At 35.1% G+C, this 17,139-nt stretch overlaps 1 protein-coding gene across 1 annotated transcript in view; it reads left to right on the plus strand.

The window, feature by feature from the left end:
• Positions 1 to 17,139, plus strand: part of LOC135118620 (uncharacterized) — a 160,110-nt gene that overhangs the window by 122,522 nt on the left and 20,449 nt on the right. Inside the window, exons 25-27 of the mRNA XM_064041088.1 lie at positions 2,876 to 3,078; positions 10,034 to 10,128; positions 12,285 to 12,360. Coding sequence (XP_063897158.1) covers positions 2,876 to 3,078; positions 10,034 to 10,128; positions 12,285 to 12,360 — 374 coding nt within the window. The remainder of the gene's footprint in view (positions 1 to 2,875; positions 3,079 to 10,033; positions 10,129 to 12,284; positions 12,361 to 17,139) is intronic.

The following is a 17,139-nucleotide window of genomic DNA, read 5'->3' on the forward strand; positions in this document are numbered from 1 at the left end:
TTATTATCTATCAGGTGTATTCTCTTAAGTTATAGTAGAAAGTAATCTTGGCGGTCTAGTGGTGGTCTGATATTTAGGAGGTTTTATATTGGAATTTTTGTCCTTTTCCCAACTGTACATATATCCACCCACTTGATTTTGAAAAATCTGGAAACAGCGTGTTGGTATATTAGCACATAATGAAAGAAAATATCTCGAAGAACCTGGACTATTAAGTTTGAAATCATCAACCGACATTGAACAAGCGTGGTGATTAACCAATACTTCTCTGGGTGAGAGAAGGCCTGTTCATCATTATTTTCTTGGTTCATTGAATTTCAAATACACTTTAAAATATTGTCCAAGCCCAAAATAAATTAACACAGTCACACTATTTTCAATTCACCACCTTATAATAAAATCCACCAACGCTCCGACCTACCCCAGCAAATACTCTTTAACCTTTGTAAGTCTTGATGCTCTCCATCCATTACCGCGACCCTCCTAACAAATTGAGTTTATGCGTCGATAACGGCCGATATCCTTGATATATCGTACGAGGGGAGACAGCTAGAATATTGTGTCAAGGGTGAGATTTTTTGCTAGAGGTCTTACTTGATTTAGTAGAACTATGATGAGGGAAAGAAAGGTTCCGTATTCTCTATTATTAATCAAACAAATATGTAAGGCCGCATTTGTATAGCCAAATTCTGAAAGTGTTTATACTTAAATAAGTTCGTTATTTTTATTACTATTTTCTTTAAGCAAAATAATTTCCAGATTTTACATATTTTTTAATCATTTACTCTCACTATCTTAACAGGTTATACAGACCTATTCAATGCAATAGAGGGAATTTGAAATGTACTTTTAATTTTAACAAATAACTTTGCTTAAAAACTCTTACTTAAAAATGTCAGTTTTTTTTACCAGAAAACTAAGTTTTTTTATTACCTTTTATGCAGTGTACACACTATATATACAAACTTAAAGTACTTATCTTTATACAAATCTAAAAATAAAATACTATATACAAAATATATATAAACATAAAACATATATAAAAGAACATCGATCAGGCGTCGAAGTATTCCTCCGCATCACTGTCCTCCGGAAACGTGCCCAGAAGACTGGCTGCATTGCCACGTTGAATTTAAATGTAACTTAAACTGTCAGCTCAACCATCAAAAGTACCTAACAAACCTTTTGAAAAAACACTCAAAACCGTCCCCCATAAAGTTTTCCAGTCGAAAGCATTCAGAACAAAGACACGATGTCCTTACCCTGCCAATTGTCGCTCGCTGTATAAGAGACAGCGGCTTTAAAGACGCCGACTTACACCGCCGCCGACTTCCCGACAATGAAATGCTCCCGATTTGATATGCCAACGACTTCAATTGAGCTGAACGTTTGGTCTGAGAAAAATTGTTGGAGATATTGTCTTCAGTTGAGTTTTTTTTAGGGTACTGTTTAAAATGTTTTCTTTTTTTAATATTTTATCTTGTATTTCTTGAATTTTGCGGATAGTTATTTACATAATAATGTGTTGACTGTACACATAAATGTTTAAATGAATAATTAAAAACGATAACTTCAACATATTTATGTAAAAGTACCTAAAGCTAAACTTCACTTGTTTTTCTTAATTTACAGGCAGTATTTTTCTGGTATTATTTGCGAAGTAACTATTATGATATCTGTGGTTTTATTAAGAAAAAAAATCTTTTTTTTTATAAAGTTTATTATTTAAAAGCCAAGGATCGGTTATGTTTCCACTTTTAAGTACGATTTTTTTCACTACTCTTATATAATGGAATGAAGGGTTATGAACAAAACATCACAGATTCGATTCCCATAACAAAAGCCGAACAGTAACTGAATTACAGCATTCTTCTATTTGTTGAGTTATCATAGCCCGGGGCTAGTAACACGATTTCTGTCGATGTTCAGCATTGTCTCATACTTATTGTGTTACCGGTTAAGGCTTTGTTTACACTACTTCCTTACTTTCTGAAAACTTGTGTTTAGTTTTTTTTATTCATAAAAAAGAAGTAACGTTAAAAAAAATCTCACAATGAATTATAAAACCTATCTATTATAAAGGTTTAGCTTTCATTTTTTTCACGATCTATTCTCTTTCAGGTTTAAGATTGTAATAATTACTATTTGTGTCACCTTAACGATTTTTCTAACGAGACAATTATTGTGATTCATGTTCTTATTTCTACAAAACACTTATCACTATGTTAAATTCTAAAGTAATTAATTTCATTACTATATATTTTTTTCTTGTTTTATCAAGTTTTGAAAAAATAAAAAAAAACGTCGCCTTAAGATTCGTTTGTCGAGCCACTTTATGCCTATTTCAGATTCCTCGTGTCTGGTCTACTGGGAAATTATAACGTTTACTGCTTTGGCTTAGTATTGTTTGGGCTAGAAGAATTGACGTCATTATTTGACTAGCCTTTTCCTAATGAAATAGCCTTCTGCTAGATATTGCTCTCGTGGGTAAGTCTGAATAAAAACGGTAGTTATCATGTGACGAATTCTAATGTTTAATTTTGATTTTAAGAACTATTTGTTACGAATGTATGACTGAGATGAACTGAATGTACTCTTATGTGTGATAAGAAATATAACTCGAAATATAATTCATTGGAGTACTCGTACAGGAATAACAATATTATTTTTATGCCAAATAAGGAGACCTAGACAAATCTTACAAAAATATTATTCAGAAAATTTGTATACTTTACCTGATTAGATAAAAATATTCCGAAATCGTGAATTAAATACAACCAGCATTATCTACAACCAATTTAAGATCAGCCACCCTACGTAACAAAACGTCATAGTTTCTTCATCTCTTCTCTTACAACGAAACTCTTATTTTCAGATAAAATCCGCAAGAAGTATGCAGGTCTCGGAGACACGGTGGTGTCAGTCCGTCTGGAGCGCTCCCCCCGAGGGGGGCTGGGTCTCAGCCTGGCTGGTCATCGGGACAGGAGCAGGATGGCCGTGTTTGTCTGTGGGCTGCACCCAGCTGGGGCCGCGGCTAAGGCCAGCCCGCCGGTCAAAGTTGGAGATGAGATTTTGGAGGTAAGATTTTAAGATAGTTTTTATCAGACTTAGAAGAAAGTTTTAGGTATTTTATTGAAGTCAGTTTCATTCTTTTGATAATTTTTTTTAGACTAAAGTAGTATTTTTTGTGTGTAAACATTGTCGCTCCATTCAGTTTAATATTTTTCTATGTTTTGAAGAGCAATGGGAGTGAAGTGGTGTGTGTAGAAGTAAAAATAATAGGTGTTATTTTTGAACGAACATTGTGTTGTCAGTTTTGGCTGCAGCTTGTAAACTCTTCAATATTTGGATCTCTGATGATATCATTGGCGTAGATAACCGGAAAAGTTTAGGCATCTTTCCTGCAAAATCAGGGCTTATGTCCTGAATTCGGTGACCCAACTCCCGTTTAAACAAAGTGAGCTTCAGCATAATATTGGACCTAAAATTCCAAAGATTTATCGAGCCATTTTGACATGAACTTATCTTCTTTTATAAGACCTCAACTTTAAGAAAAAACTGGAGGCAGAAAACTGTAGGTAGATAAAAAATATTGCCTTGAGTTACCCGATGAATAAATGACAGCGATTTGAGCTGAGAAAATACAGAGCAAACATTGCGAGACATATAAAATGGCTGCTGCGGGAACATTGTGTTATAGCTACGATCTGGATGAAGACTGTTCTATAATATACTTTATATTCGCTGAAAGTATATAGGAAAATATGATCTAGATTCTAGATGTTTCCTGTGGTTTTACTCATGTCACATGAACTTACCTGTACTTGTTCATCTGATCATCCTTATGTATTTACCAAACATCTCAATTATTCTTACCATTTGGTGTGTGAGTGTTTACTTTCACACTCTAATCTCTAATATTGTATCTTCTTTATAAATAACAATGAATTGTTGTTCATTAGTCTGATTAAAACTCGAGAACGGCTGGGCCGATTGAGCTGATTTTGGTTTTAAAATGTTTGTAGACGTCCAGGGAAGGTTTAAACGATACGAAGTTCGCGGGATCAGCTAGTATATATAAAAAGTTACGTTGTCTGTCCAGTTATTGTACTGTTCCATCTCATCATCATCTCCCGAGCCTCAACTATGTTTGGGTCCTCTTCTAGCCTAACCGGATGAAGCTTGGTACCAGTGTTTTACTAGGAGCGACCGATGATCTGACTTCCGCAATCCAGTCCTGTACTGTGTTCCTTCTATAGTGCCCTCAATTAGGTACCTAAAAGTTGGTATCAATCAAATAGACCTTGCAACAAAGATCATTATAACTTTTATCTAGCTACAGTAGTTCCCTCAAAATACGAGTGAAGAAGCTAGTTGTATACACAGAGCTGATATTTATTATTCTCTGCAGTGAATCACCGGGTCGTTTTGTTTATTTTGTTTCGATCCTAACTGTGTTACCGAGGTCTTTACTACCCGTCCTAGGAATCTTTCGGGGGTTAAACAAAGCACCATTTCGTGGGTATTATTTTTAGGTTTATTTTGCATACTTTGTGTTCAGAATCCGGGATTACATTACTCAAAATATTTTCGTGTAGATCTTTGTGTTTTGTGGCAAAAAACAAATATTCTTTGTAGAGAAGTTTGTTGCACCACTTCTTCTTCCCAGGAAAAACACATAGGCAGTGGTGAAGGGTCTTCGTTTTGGAGGCTGTCCATTGTGAATTCCTGACGTGAAAAAAATGCTGTCTTGCAGCCAAGTTTGAATAAATGATTTTTGATTTTGATTTGGTTTGATTTGAGGTTTTATTTGGATTGTTGGCATTCACTGGCAATAGGTTATCATAATGAAGAATTATGAGGCTGATCAAAATCACTGTTTTTTTGTGCCACCCTGGTCGCTACTCAAATATTTAATATCCATAGGGCTATCTTAAATAAGTAGGTACTGGCCGTATACGTGATTTATATCGACCTCCTAAATCCCTGGCTACAACGAAAATTAAAGTGACAGTCTAAACCAAAATCCATGCGACCTGTAATTTGATATATTCAAAGTTTCACACATTCAAGGCACGTAACTGAACCAAATCAATAGAATTTGTACAATTTGCTGAGGTTTAACCATGGAGAACAAAATGACTAGCGGAGGTGCCATAACGGAAAATGGCCTAAGAAAATAGCGCGCTAAAATGCGGGGGATGAGAAACGTTACTGTTTTCACCCTTGCACTCATTATTTGGACCTAACCATTTTTTGTTATGCCAAAAATCGTTGTAGTTCACTCGTAACTGATCGTTTTGGTCGTGCCCATCGTACGAATTTGACCTAGAAGAAGGCGCCTGACCTACCTGCATTATGGCATCTCCGCTCATCTTTCCTTATTCCGCAGGTTTAACTTTGTGAAACACCAGCGATATTCATGTTCGAACAAATGAGAGGACTAGGCTAGGATGACACCTGTAATAATATCACGATTTTACGTTGTTTTGGATGTTGAAAGGTAATCCTTAGTAAATATAGAACCTAAAAGACTTGTGAAGGCCTTCGTACCTGGGTATTACGTAGCTTGTAAAAACAGCTTTTTATGGCTTAAGTACCAGCTTGTGTCATCCTTTCTTAGCTATGTAAAAGCCGGATCCGAACCTTGCCGTACCATTATCCATGAAACCACCAAAAAAATCATTTTTGTTGTAAGGGTCCTTAAAAAATAGTTTATTCTAGTCTTCAGTATTTGTTGTTTGACTTATTTTACGTTATAGGGTCTTGTTTTGGCTTATGAGTACGGAACCCTAAAACGTTTCTGTCGATTACCTCTTTCAGAGGCACCGTGGCAACTTTCCCAATTTAGACTAAAATAGCAAAGTTCCTCTTTGACAAAGTGTAGGTATAATAACTCACGTTGTAGTCAAAATACGGAGAAAACAAATGATCGTGTCATACGCTTGTCGCAATGTTTTACATATTGTGTTGGAGGGAAGCCAACATCTTGGTTCAACCATTTATCTTGACGATATATTGCAGGGAATATGGAAAGACTTCAAATTTTCTTGATCGGTGAATTCGATAGCTAAAATGTGGGCAAGTCTTGATAGTTTATATCTGTAGTGTTTGGTATATGATTTTATAGGAAGAAGAGGTTAGTAACATAACCTTGTGTTCATCAGATGGTTTATTATCATCCATTCCTGCCGTTTTGTGATGTTTAAATAACAGTTCAGCAACTTCATCAAAGGTGATGGAAAAGTCAAAGATTCTGAAATACGGTTTTTCTAAACGTTATTTTTTGGATTCTGGAAAGACACGTGATCAGTAGCCTAAAGTCCAACATAACTTACTTAGTTCAGTCGTCTGCTAAAAACGTACAGACCTATGTGTTCTAGCAGAAACTGTAACGTATGTCAAAACAAAGTTATAGTGTAATAATTTTCTTACATATTTTGTACACTAGTTACTATTTCCCTCAAAGAAACCACGACTAGTCTAAAAGAATAAGTCCATAGTTGAATCCTTGTGAACGATTAGGTATAAGATGTATCATGATGGAGTACACGCATGTTGATGTATTTACATAAATTAGCGGCTCCGGTTGTTCCGTGTGCGGGACTGGCAGCCAGCCAGCGGGGACAGTGGCTTAAGATGTGCGGAGATGGCAGCGGGGCGGTTTTAGATTAAAAAAAATATTGATCTAGTGAGTTGAAAATGAAATTACTGCTATACAGATGCTTGCTGTTTGATGATTTTTTTGTATAAAACCAAAGGGTAAACCAGAAACTTCCATAGATACACAAAATATGACATAACAGAAGGTAACAATAGGTACTGCCAATACAGCTGTTACCAATAACAAGTGAATCTTTCAAACAAGTCAAACTAATGTTAAAAATAATGAGTCATCTGATACATAAAAATCGGGATCATCTATGCCCAAATTCCAAGAAAATGCTTATCTTGTACCTATTGTGTATGTTAAATAGTGCTATTTGAAGTAGGTTATCGCGATTTTCGTCAGTATGCCTTCCTGTGTGCACACCTTCAAATCTCCTTTTCCCGCTTCCGCGTCCGCTCCGCTTGTCATCGTGCCCACAGCCGGCACCGCAACAAGAGGCGAACTATTCACAGCAACGCGTTGCGATTGAACATTAGCATCGTTTGAACTAATTTGTACTGTTGCCTCATGCGGGTTCACTCGCTTCTTTGAGTTACTTCACACGGGTTTAATGAGGGGTAATAGTTGTGGGTTGAATTGATTATTAAATTAAATAGGTAATTAATGATATTCAGATAGTTAGCCTGGAGTCCAGATTTCTGGTTAGATGATGCGTAAAAAAGTGATATATCGTAGAAAGTATGTCTTCAAGGAAAGCTTGATTTTCAAATTTTTAGCTTGCACCAGCAGCGGCAGGCTGAGATATCACTGAAAAGGGCTCTACTATGCTTAATATGTATGCCATTGCGCGTACACTACTACAAACAAAGGCTTTATTTATCTCGCTTTAAAAAGTATAACATTTCGGACAAATCACAAAAAAAATGAGTTTCTACCTCATGATATTACACGCTTCCTTTCACATTCAATACAAGCTACCTAAAATCGTTTGAACATGTAAAATATGACGGTTCTTACATAAGGGTCACTTCGTTACTACAATATCACAGTTGAAAGGACCTCACGACATTCTAGTGTTATCGCGCATACCTTCATAAACTATTCTTTGAAAACCTTCGCAAGGAAAATTGGAAATTATTTTATGAATAGATTTTTACTTGACTTTGAATGTGGGGTAGATTAGCTTTACATAATATGAGTATGTAAGTAGTCTGGTGTAAAGTTGGTACTTAGTTGCATGCACATAGATATAGGTAGTTCGTGTCAATCTTAATTGAATGAGTAGCTGAGCGGGAACCATTTTTAAGTATTATGAGTGGTAGGCGTGAAATGCAAGGGCTATGGCCACATGCGTGTTAATGGCGAGTCGACACTAAACTGACCGAGAATGATACTTAATATTGTAAATTTTGAAATAGAGCCCATTTCTTGTGTCTTACAGCAAACTAAGCTGTCAGCCTGAGATAGTAAATTTATCTTCCTTAAGGATTGCTTCTTTAAGGGAAAAAGCAAAAAAAAAAATACTACATTACATTACAGCCCATATATCTAGCTACAAATTCTTGTTATCTATTTACCCACTACTCAAGTTACACCATAACAGATAACTCAAAACTAAATGAATAACACAATTTCGAAAACTAGGTAAAAGGCAAAACTACTGGAGTATAATAAGATAAACAACTGGCTGAACAGTTATACGATAGCTGACGGGGAGCGCCTTACACTTTGTAATAGCAAATGTTACGTTTCACATCGTATTCGTATTGCTACGAATTTTCAAGTAGGGGCTTTGTTTATTCGGTTATTTATTTATTTCGTCTCGTTGGTCTAGTACTTGGCATAGCTCAGGGAGTTTCGTGTTCGATTCTTAGGTTTTTGATAAGAAACTTTCACAAAGTAGCCTCCAGTTAAAAGTTGGTGACCAATACACCCTTGCAGTGGCACCTAAGTTAATGTCGGTCCTGCTTGTGATCTCTCTCCGGTGGTGTCGGATTGCCGTCCCATCGGGCTGTGAGAGTGAAGGAGTGAGTGCACCTGTGTCTGAAGAAATGCTCGTGCATTATCATAATGTCCTGCGCAGCTGGCTGATCTCTTTATATAAGACCACAGGGGCCGACTGATTAGTTTTATTAATTTAACGTTTAAGGCCTAACAGCGTTTTCACACCAGCACATTTTTCGATTTTGTGCAATGGTGCAAGCAAATAATTGATAACTACCGCCAAAAATCCGCTAGTATGTAAACCATGTGTCTTGAATGAATGATTGATTAAACATTTGATAAGCAAACTACTTATTCACCTATAACCGGATGTCAAACAGTAATTAGCATGTAATAGAAATATTCAATGTACACGTATTTATTTAATGCCTACTCAAATAGAATTTGCAATGTAAACAAAGTTAGTAAATGTATGACTATTCAAATGTACGAGGTTTACATAAAGATTACCTACATTAATTTATCACGCGATGTACGAATCATTATGTATCTGATCACGTGATGATCAGTGACCAGGAAATTTCAGAGTTCAGGGGTCCCAATGTGTACAAAATACATTTGTTCATGTCAAACATTATTTTTAATTATCGTAGGGCATTATAAAATTTCCACTCGTTGTCATTACTTTGCTGGTTTCGAACAAGATAGAAAGTTGGTGTCAACCCACAATTACGGCGTTTCATGCCTTTCAGCCATGAGCCATGAAGAGTCGTGGTGGCCTAGTGGGCAAAGAACCAACCTCTCGAGTATGAGGGCGCGGGTTCGATTCCAGGTCAGGCAAGTACCAATGCAACTTTTCTAAGTTTGTATGTACTTTCTAAGTATATCTTAGACACCAATGACTGTGTTTCGGATGGCACGTTAAACTGTAGGTCCCGGCTGTCATAGAACATCCTTGGCGGGTAGTCAGAAGCCAGTAAGTCTGACACCAGTCTAACCAAGGGGTATTGGGTTGCCTGGGTAACTGGGTTGAGGAGGTCAGGCAGGGCAGTCGCTCCTTGTAAAGCACTAGTACTCAGCTACATCCGGTTAGACTGGAAGCCGACCCCAACATAGTTTGGGAAAAAGGCTCGGAGGATGATGATGCCTTTCAGCCATACCAATTTTTTTTTGTGGGAAGCCGTCATATGATGGTATGAGTATGATCCCGGTATGGATGTAGGATAGTTAGTCTCTTACTGTCTTAAGCCCACCATGTTTCTTCTAGATCCCAGTATCTAAAAAGGCCCGCAGTAACTCTTTCCAGCAATTTCACAACCTCAGCAACCACATTTTTTACCCATTGTTGTATAATATTGACACATAATCAAGTCACTAATCTCCGTCGTCTTCTAATACCTGTTACAAAAAGAGATCTTTCTTTTACCTTTAAGTTTTCTCCAAAATAGTTTACCATGACTGATCACCGCCTTGTTCCAGGTGAACGGCATAGTACTCCACGGGAGGTGTCACCTCAACGCGTCTGCCATCATCAAGGGGCTGGTGGGACCTGTCTTCAAGATCATATTGCTGAGGTAAGGCATCCAGCTTGTGTTGAAGGGTTTTAGACTTTAGGTAGTATAGTTAGAGTAGAAAATTGAATGATGATTTTAGCTCATTTGATTCTGTTAGACCACTATATTTTTCACAAAATAGAAATTATTAATTATTTTGTGTGATGCCATAAATTATCATAATAGATATGTATCAGGAATTCGAACATACATTACGTACATAAATAAGGAGGAGGAAGGATTAGAAAACTGCACCATTTATAGAATCAGTCAATCTTCATATTTACAAAAATATAGTACCTATAAATTTTCCTTTCCTTGGAATAAGTCAGACTTAAAATAAGGAAAATGTAAACCAATCAAAAACAAGTCTAAGACTGTTTCTCTGTAGTCAGTAGTTTTTCTTTGCGTTAACAAACAAATTAACAGTTCGAAATAGGCTCTATAATGATAATGTCAAATCTTTACTCAATAAGACAAGACGAACTTAAGCATTTAATATATTATCAAGAGATATACCTACCTAAGATGATGTTACATACAAACCACCATAGTATAGTTGTGAGGGCCACATTAAACTGACAAAGGATGTCCTAACTGCCTACACCATGGATGTAGTACGCTTGATGTGACTTGTCAACAGCCTAAGCGTACTTTTCAAGATTGGGTACAGATTTCTGGCAATTTGTAAAATCTTTGAGTAAAAGCTTTTTGTGATTACTGAAGTTTTGAAAACAAAATGGGCGTGCATCGGAAGTGACACAGGTGCTAGTGTTTAGATATTCGCATATTTAAGGATTTAATTAGACATTTTTCTTTTATCGTCTAACTTTTGAATACATCGGCATTGAGAGTTTTATTGCTATAATAAAATTGCAATATAATATTGTTACTATGTTCAGATAATTTTAATTTCAAACACAAGATACTTTTTTTATAGAAGCATGACATTTAATTATTATTTTTATAAATAAAGTAAAATAATTCCCTCATCTTCATTGCCATATCCAGCACCTCTACATCACATGTCAACAAAGCGATTGGTATTCATTAGCGCGCCCAATAGGGGCTACTACCCCGAGTGTTGCCACTTGATAGCTCTATTTATCTTCATCCCTTAGCTGTACGGGGCATATGTGCCTGGTTTTATGACCGTAGGCTTCCATCAAACTTATGGCCGTCTAATTAAATAAATAGAAGTAAAGAAAGTATAGTTTCAGGGGTTTATTTTTCAGTATATTGTTTCAGTACGTTGAATTTACATAAGGTATAGTTTCAAAGACCATGTTTATTGGGCCTTTAGCTGTTTTCTGCAGTTCCATCAATCTATCCCGTCCCATCTCATGATCATCATAATTTCATCAATCCAGGGGAACTACATCCTGCACCAGGATAAAAGTAGCCTATTTCCTTTCTTACCTCCCCACTCAGAGACATTTAATGGTTACTTAAGCCATTCCTTAGTGAAGGATTTGTATGACATTCCGTGACTAAGGAGTGACTTAAGTAATCATTAAATGTCTCTGAGTGGGGAGGTTAGACTATTCACCGTCTGTGTTCAAAATTAGATTTAAATTGTATAAAAAATACAAGATGAAAGGTGAATGAAGATACCTACCGAATATGACTCTCTTTTCGCTGCAAAAACTTACTTGAAATTATTATATCGGTATAATGTAAGGTGCAATCACCCTGGCAAGATCATTGACCTCACGTATTCAGAAGCAAAAACGATTTGTAACAAGTCAGTCAAAAGTTATAACTCTCCTAATAATGGAGTTATGCTTTAAATCGGTTCTTATACTTTACTGGTGTCATTATTTATTCGTGTCTGTTGAATTCTGTTTGTCGAAGTAAATTATTATTTGGGGAGTTTGTGTTATTCTTATTGTTGCTTATTGTCACACATTTTTGATCTAAGCTTTTTGATTGGACTGTATTTAACTTAGGAATTACACTTTTTGAAAGATGCTTAGGATCATCTTTTGAAAAGTTTTCTAGTTTATTTAACACTTATCTTTTGTCAGCGGTTTCAACCGCGGTGGGAACAACTGCCACCATCTAGATAAAAGTTGCCTTTAAATGTTATTCTGATGTACACACATACTTATAATATTAGTGTAATGTTATGTAATTAATATAATTTACTACAATTTATAATATTAATTGAATTTCAGGCGGAAATCAGCGTTAGAAGATGTAGCAGTGAAACCGCTCACTCCTGCGCAGTTCCCAGTCGCCCTAGAAGAAGAGGTAAGTTCAATCTAAAATAATTCCAATTCAAAAACAATTTATTCAAACTTGGACTGCAACACTGCACTTTTTGAACGCCAAACACGCTCACTCTTCACCACTTCCTATGTGTTTTTGCTGGGAAGAAGAAGTGGCGCAACAATCTCCCCAGCAACACACGTCTGTCTGTAGGTTAGATGATTCTTTCAACTTCAGTTTACTAATTTATACAGTAAATTATCATTATCTTATCTTTATAGATCAATATTGACGTCAATTATTGCAATAAAATGCAGAAAGTTGTAAAATTATTCAAGATTCAGACGATTAATGTTACTATATTTAGTAACTATTAAGTAATCTGTGCTATGACTACTATTTTACAGATTCTTTTTCACGAAAGCTGGTTAGCTGCTCCTGTGTGTAAATTTATACATGCACTTTGCATTTTATCTTTGTGTGCAAAAGGTAGAGTGCACCCAATACAATCTGTATTGTCTGTGTACAAAATTACGAACACTCGAGTATGGCGGGTAACGCTTCCGTGAGATAAAATATCTGAACCAAGTCTACCAAAGTTATTAAGACTCCTGCTGAAAGGGCTAGCCCTTTCTCAACAATATAGAAAGATTAAAAGTTGAGTTTAAAGAAAAATAAGTTTATATAGGGACATGAAGCCAAAAATAATATTATTACTACAAATGTGAAGTTATTTATAAACTAACAAATAATGTGATGCTGCAAACATTAGATTGCAATGTTAATAAGTACAAATTAATGGTTTTCCTCTCTTTGTCAATATATTGAACATACTCATGTTTATTTATTGTAACAATTTAAAGGACTCACACATATAAAATTAAGATTATAATTATAAAGAAGTATGAGCTCATAAGCTTTAAACTAGTAAGACAGGTTTTTAGAAAATTACTAAAATTCTAGCTTTTTTATCAGATTTTAACGATCTTGATACCTAAGCGGCCTCTTTGAAACTAGTCATTAGGAATGATCGAATTGATTGATTTGAGAAAAAACTAACACGTTTTCAATTTGCCTAAATTTGATGCAGTACGTTTTACTTAAAAATGAAATACTTACCTAGTCAATTTATATAGGATTTGCGGATTTAAGATCGAATAACGAACAAATGGAATGGATCTACAAACTTTATGTAAATTGATTTATACCCACATACTATACAGTTTTTATCGAAATCATGTTTAGAGTGATTTTTCAACAGCTTATTATGTCCGAATTTTGCCATGAAAGACTATATCCTGTTATGATGAAGCCATCTTTGTCTTCATTCTTAGTAGTCTAGGTTAGAGCTCCATAAGTATTTTATGAATCTTTGGCCCTCAAATGGTGAAAACTCATAAAATCCTTAAACAGTGGGCGCCAACTAAACTTGCTATTATTTTCCTTATAATGCTGTTGATGATGAGATAATACAGTTTTATTATTTTGTCAACAGCTGCGTCTAAGTCTTGTCTATTTTGACATACATAATATATTCTTCAGGACATAAAACTTGAGAATTTAGGATATTCAGAAAGAAGCCAGTAAGTCTGACACCAGTCTAACCAAGGAGTATCGGGCTGCCCGGGTAGCTGGGTTGAGGAGGTCAGATAGGCAGTCGCTTCTTGTAAAGCACTGGTACTCAGTTGAATCCGGTTAGACTGGAAGCCAACCCCAACATAGTTGGGAAAAAGGCTCGGAGGATAATTATAAAACCTGAGAATTTAGGTATGTGCATAATAACAATTTTTTGGGATAGCCTATGGAATGTAGAAGTGTAGAAAGTTACATGTATACCACAACAACAACTTTGTTTCGGCATAATATATAATTATGTCATTGTTCGGTCACAAAAGTAAGACTCAGATTTATATGGCTGAAAAGAGCGTGATTACAGGTCATCAAAACATTGGTTTGATTTCATGCAATAGAACGTTGATAACAAGTGTAATTTCAGGGGTAAAATTTAATTAATCATCTAGATTTCATTTTACAGCCTTTGATTGTTATGTGCATATTGTACTTCACTGGAAATTCTGACTATTTTGCTCGACACGGCGCCCACAGCCAGTAAGCCGATAGTCTCGGCACAATATAGAGTGGTAAACAAACAGCTGATGCTATCATAATTCTCAGTTTTCTCCTCCGAGAGCCAGGCCACGTGTAACTAGCACGTGTTATCTCAACTATATGCACTTCAATAATAACAAAAAACCTCATTAAAAAATAACTCTTTCGTTCCAAGCCACATTTGCAATTGAAAAATTCCCAATTATTTATGAACAACATTTACATATTTTATTAAACCAGTCTTTAATATATGAGAAACAATTCTCAAACTTTATATTATAATATGTGTTATGAGTCTGACCTTGTTGGCTATATTCCGTCTCTCTCACACTCGCTACATACATGCCCCGGAGATTTTCGACGCGTTTTCCTAAGTGCCTCTCACGGACAAATTTAAACTCTAATATATTGCGTATAAAATTTATTATCGATTGCCTGTTATATTTTTCAGTGTTTATCTTTTGTTGCGATTCGAGAATGACGCAAGTACAATTCTGTAGCGGAAGCAATTTGAACTTTATGTAGTTTGAAATATGATTGATATTCGAATGAATTGTTTAGTGGAGTTAGGGTATTTTTCAGTGGGTGTATACGAAACGTATTATCTGGCATTTTAGCAGTGTCATATTGAAAACAGTGTTAGTATTTAGTACGATTTCGGAGCGAAGTATCGCGTGGCGTACTTAACTCAATAACTTAGTGAACTATACATAGTTATAACTTATAGTGATATAACATAGTGATAGTGTTGTGATATGCTAATTAAAATAACCAGTGATATAAAAACTAGTTAAATATAAATAATAACAGGTAATTTGCAAACCGGAGGATTGTGCTCGTATGTAATCAATATATAAATAAATACTAGGTAGATAGGTTTATTTTAGATTTATTTTCAATATTATCCTTTATGATAAGTCTAACTTTAAACTGCGCCATTTTCAATTATGATATTTTTGTAGAGAAATATATAAATCAAATCAAATCAAAACGTTTATTCGCGTAAATATGTTACTGAAACTTAGTATTAGTTTATCTTCTATATTTATGTATTTACAGTTAATATATGCATTAACTTGATAGATAACTTAAAATAATAAAATACCAAGAAAATATATTATGTAGGCTTGTTTTTTCTTTACACCATGGAGTATGCGCTCGCGCCGGTTTTATCAAACTCATTAAATATTACAAATTAATGTGTGTATGTAGTTAAGGTTTATGTAGGTACATGAGCAAAGTCACGATGGAGCACTAATTAGTAAAAAAATCTTGCCTTTTTGCTTTATATAGGTGATTTAAAAGATATGTTTTAGTGACAGGTAGATCCAAAGTGACCCAATAAGTTTAAAAGATAAGTGAACAGGTATATTTACAATACCCATTGTACATCAACTTATTTAAACTAATATTTTAATGTTGTTTGTTACACATTAACCATTACAACTCTGAGCCGATTGAGATAAAACTTAATGACTTAATAGGACATTGGATCATCCAGGCTACTTATTAACCAGATTCATGAAAGAAGCCCCTAAGAATGCTGATATAACTGCATAAAACAACTAACAAAAGTATAAATCGATGGTAATCGATACATCTCGATCTTAAAAATCGTATCGACTCGATTCGTATATTTTTAGGAAGTCTTCAAGAATCCAGTTTGTGAACCTAAAAACCAGAAATGGAGACACGGCTGTTAAATGCAAATTAATGAACAGTAAGATTTCTCGTACAGGTAACATAAAAAACTTGACTAGGTATTTATAGCATACTAACTTCTGTCATGGGCTTCACTCGTTTCCCATGGGAACTAGTCTGTGCTCCCAGATAAAGACTATATAAGCCTATAACTTTTCTCAGTAAATAGACTGTCTAACACTGAAATATTTTTAGTAGTTCCTGAGATAAGAGCGTTTAAGCAAACGATTTCTTTAGCTTATAATATAAGTACGGGTTTATGCTTATTAATAACTGACTGCATTCCAATACTCAAAGTAGACATCATTTTTTTGATGTTCTATCTCATAAAGTTTCTCATCAATTTTACTCAATTGGACCTACCTTTAAACATGTGTAACAATTAATATTATTTAAACCGTATAGAATATTATGTAAGAGGCAACAGTATTACTTTTTTTGTCCGATGGTACTAAACTTAATGCTTAAATAATGATGGTGTCCAAAATAATTCGTAAATTCGCATCGACATCGCAAATTGAGCCTGACCATTAATGAATGCCTTTTGATATATGCATCAAAAAGCTGTACAGTTAATACACTAATAGACCTGTCAGCCTAGTTTTTTAAGATCTTTAGTACTAATAAGTTATAAATTTAAAACTGAATCTATACTTATATTGTGAAACTTGAAGAGTTTGTTTGAACGCTCAAATCTCCGGAACTGCTGGGTCGATTTTAAAAATTCTTTCAGTGTTTAATAGCCTGTGTATGGAAGATAGATAAAGGTTACTTTTTACTTAAGTGCGCGGAATAGTTTTCACATTATGGGGTGAACCTTCTGAGAGAAGCTAGGGAATGTATAAAGAACTCACTTTTAAAACAAATTCTTTCTTCACTCCTCACTATACGTAAAAGCCTATGAAAAGTTCCTTACTTACAATGACTCATATCTATCTATTATTCGAGATATCCATTAATATATTCATCACTTCGGAGCAAAAACACCTGAATTATGGGGATAACCTGAAA

Source organism: Helicoverpa armigera, chromosome 24 (assembly GCF_030705265.1).
Source record: "Helicoverpa armigera isolate CAAS_96S chromosome 24, ASM3070526v1, whole genome shotgun sequence".
Lineage (NCBI taxonomy): Eukaryota > Metazoa > Arthropoda > Insecta > Lepidoptera > Noctuidae > Helicoverpa > Helicoverpa armigera.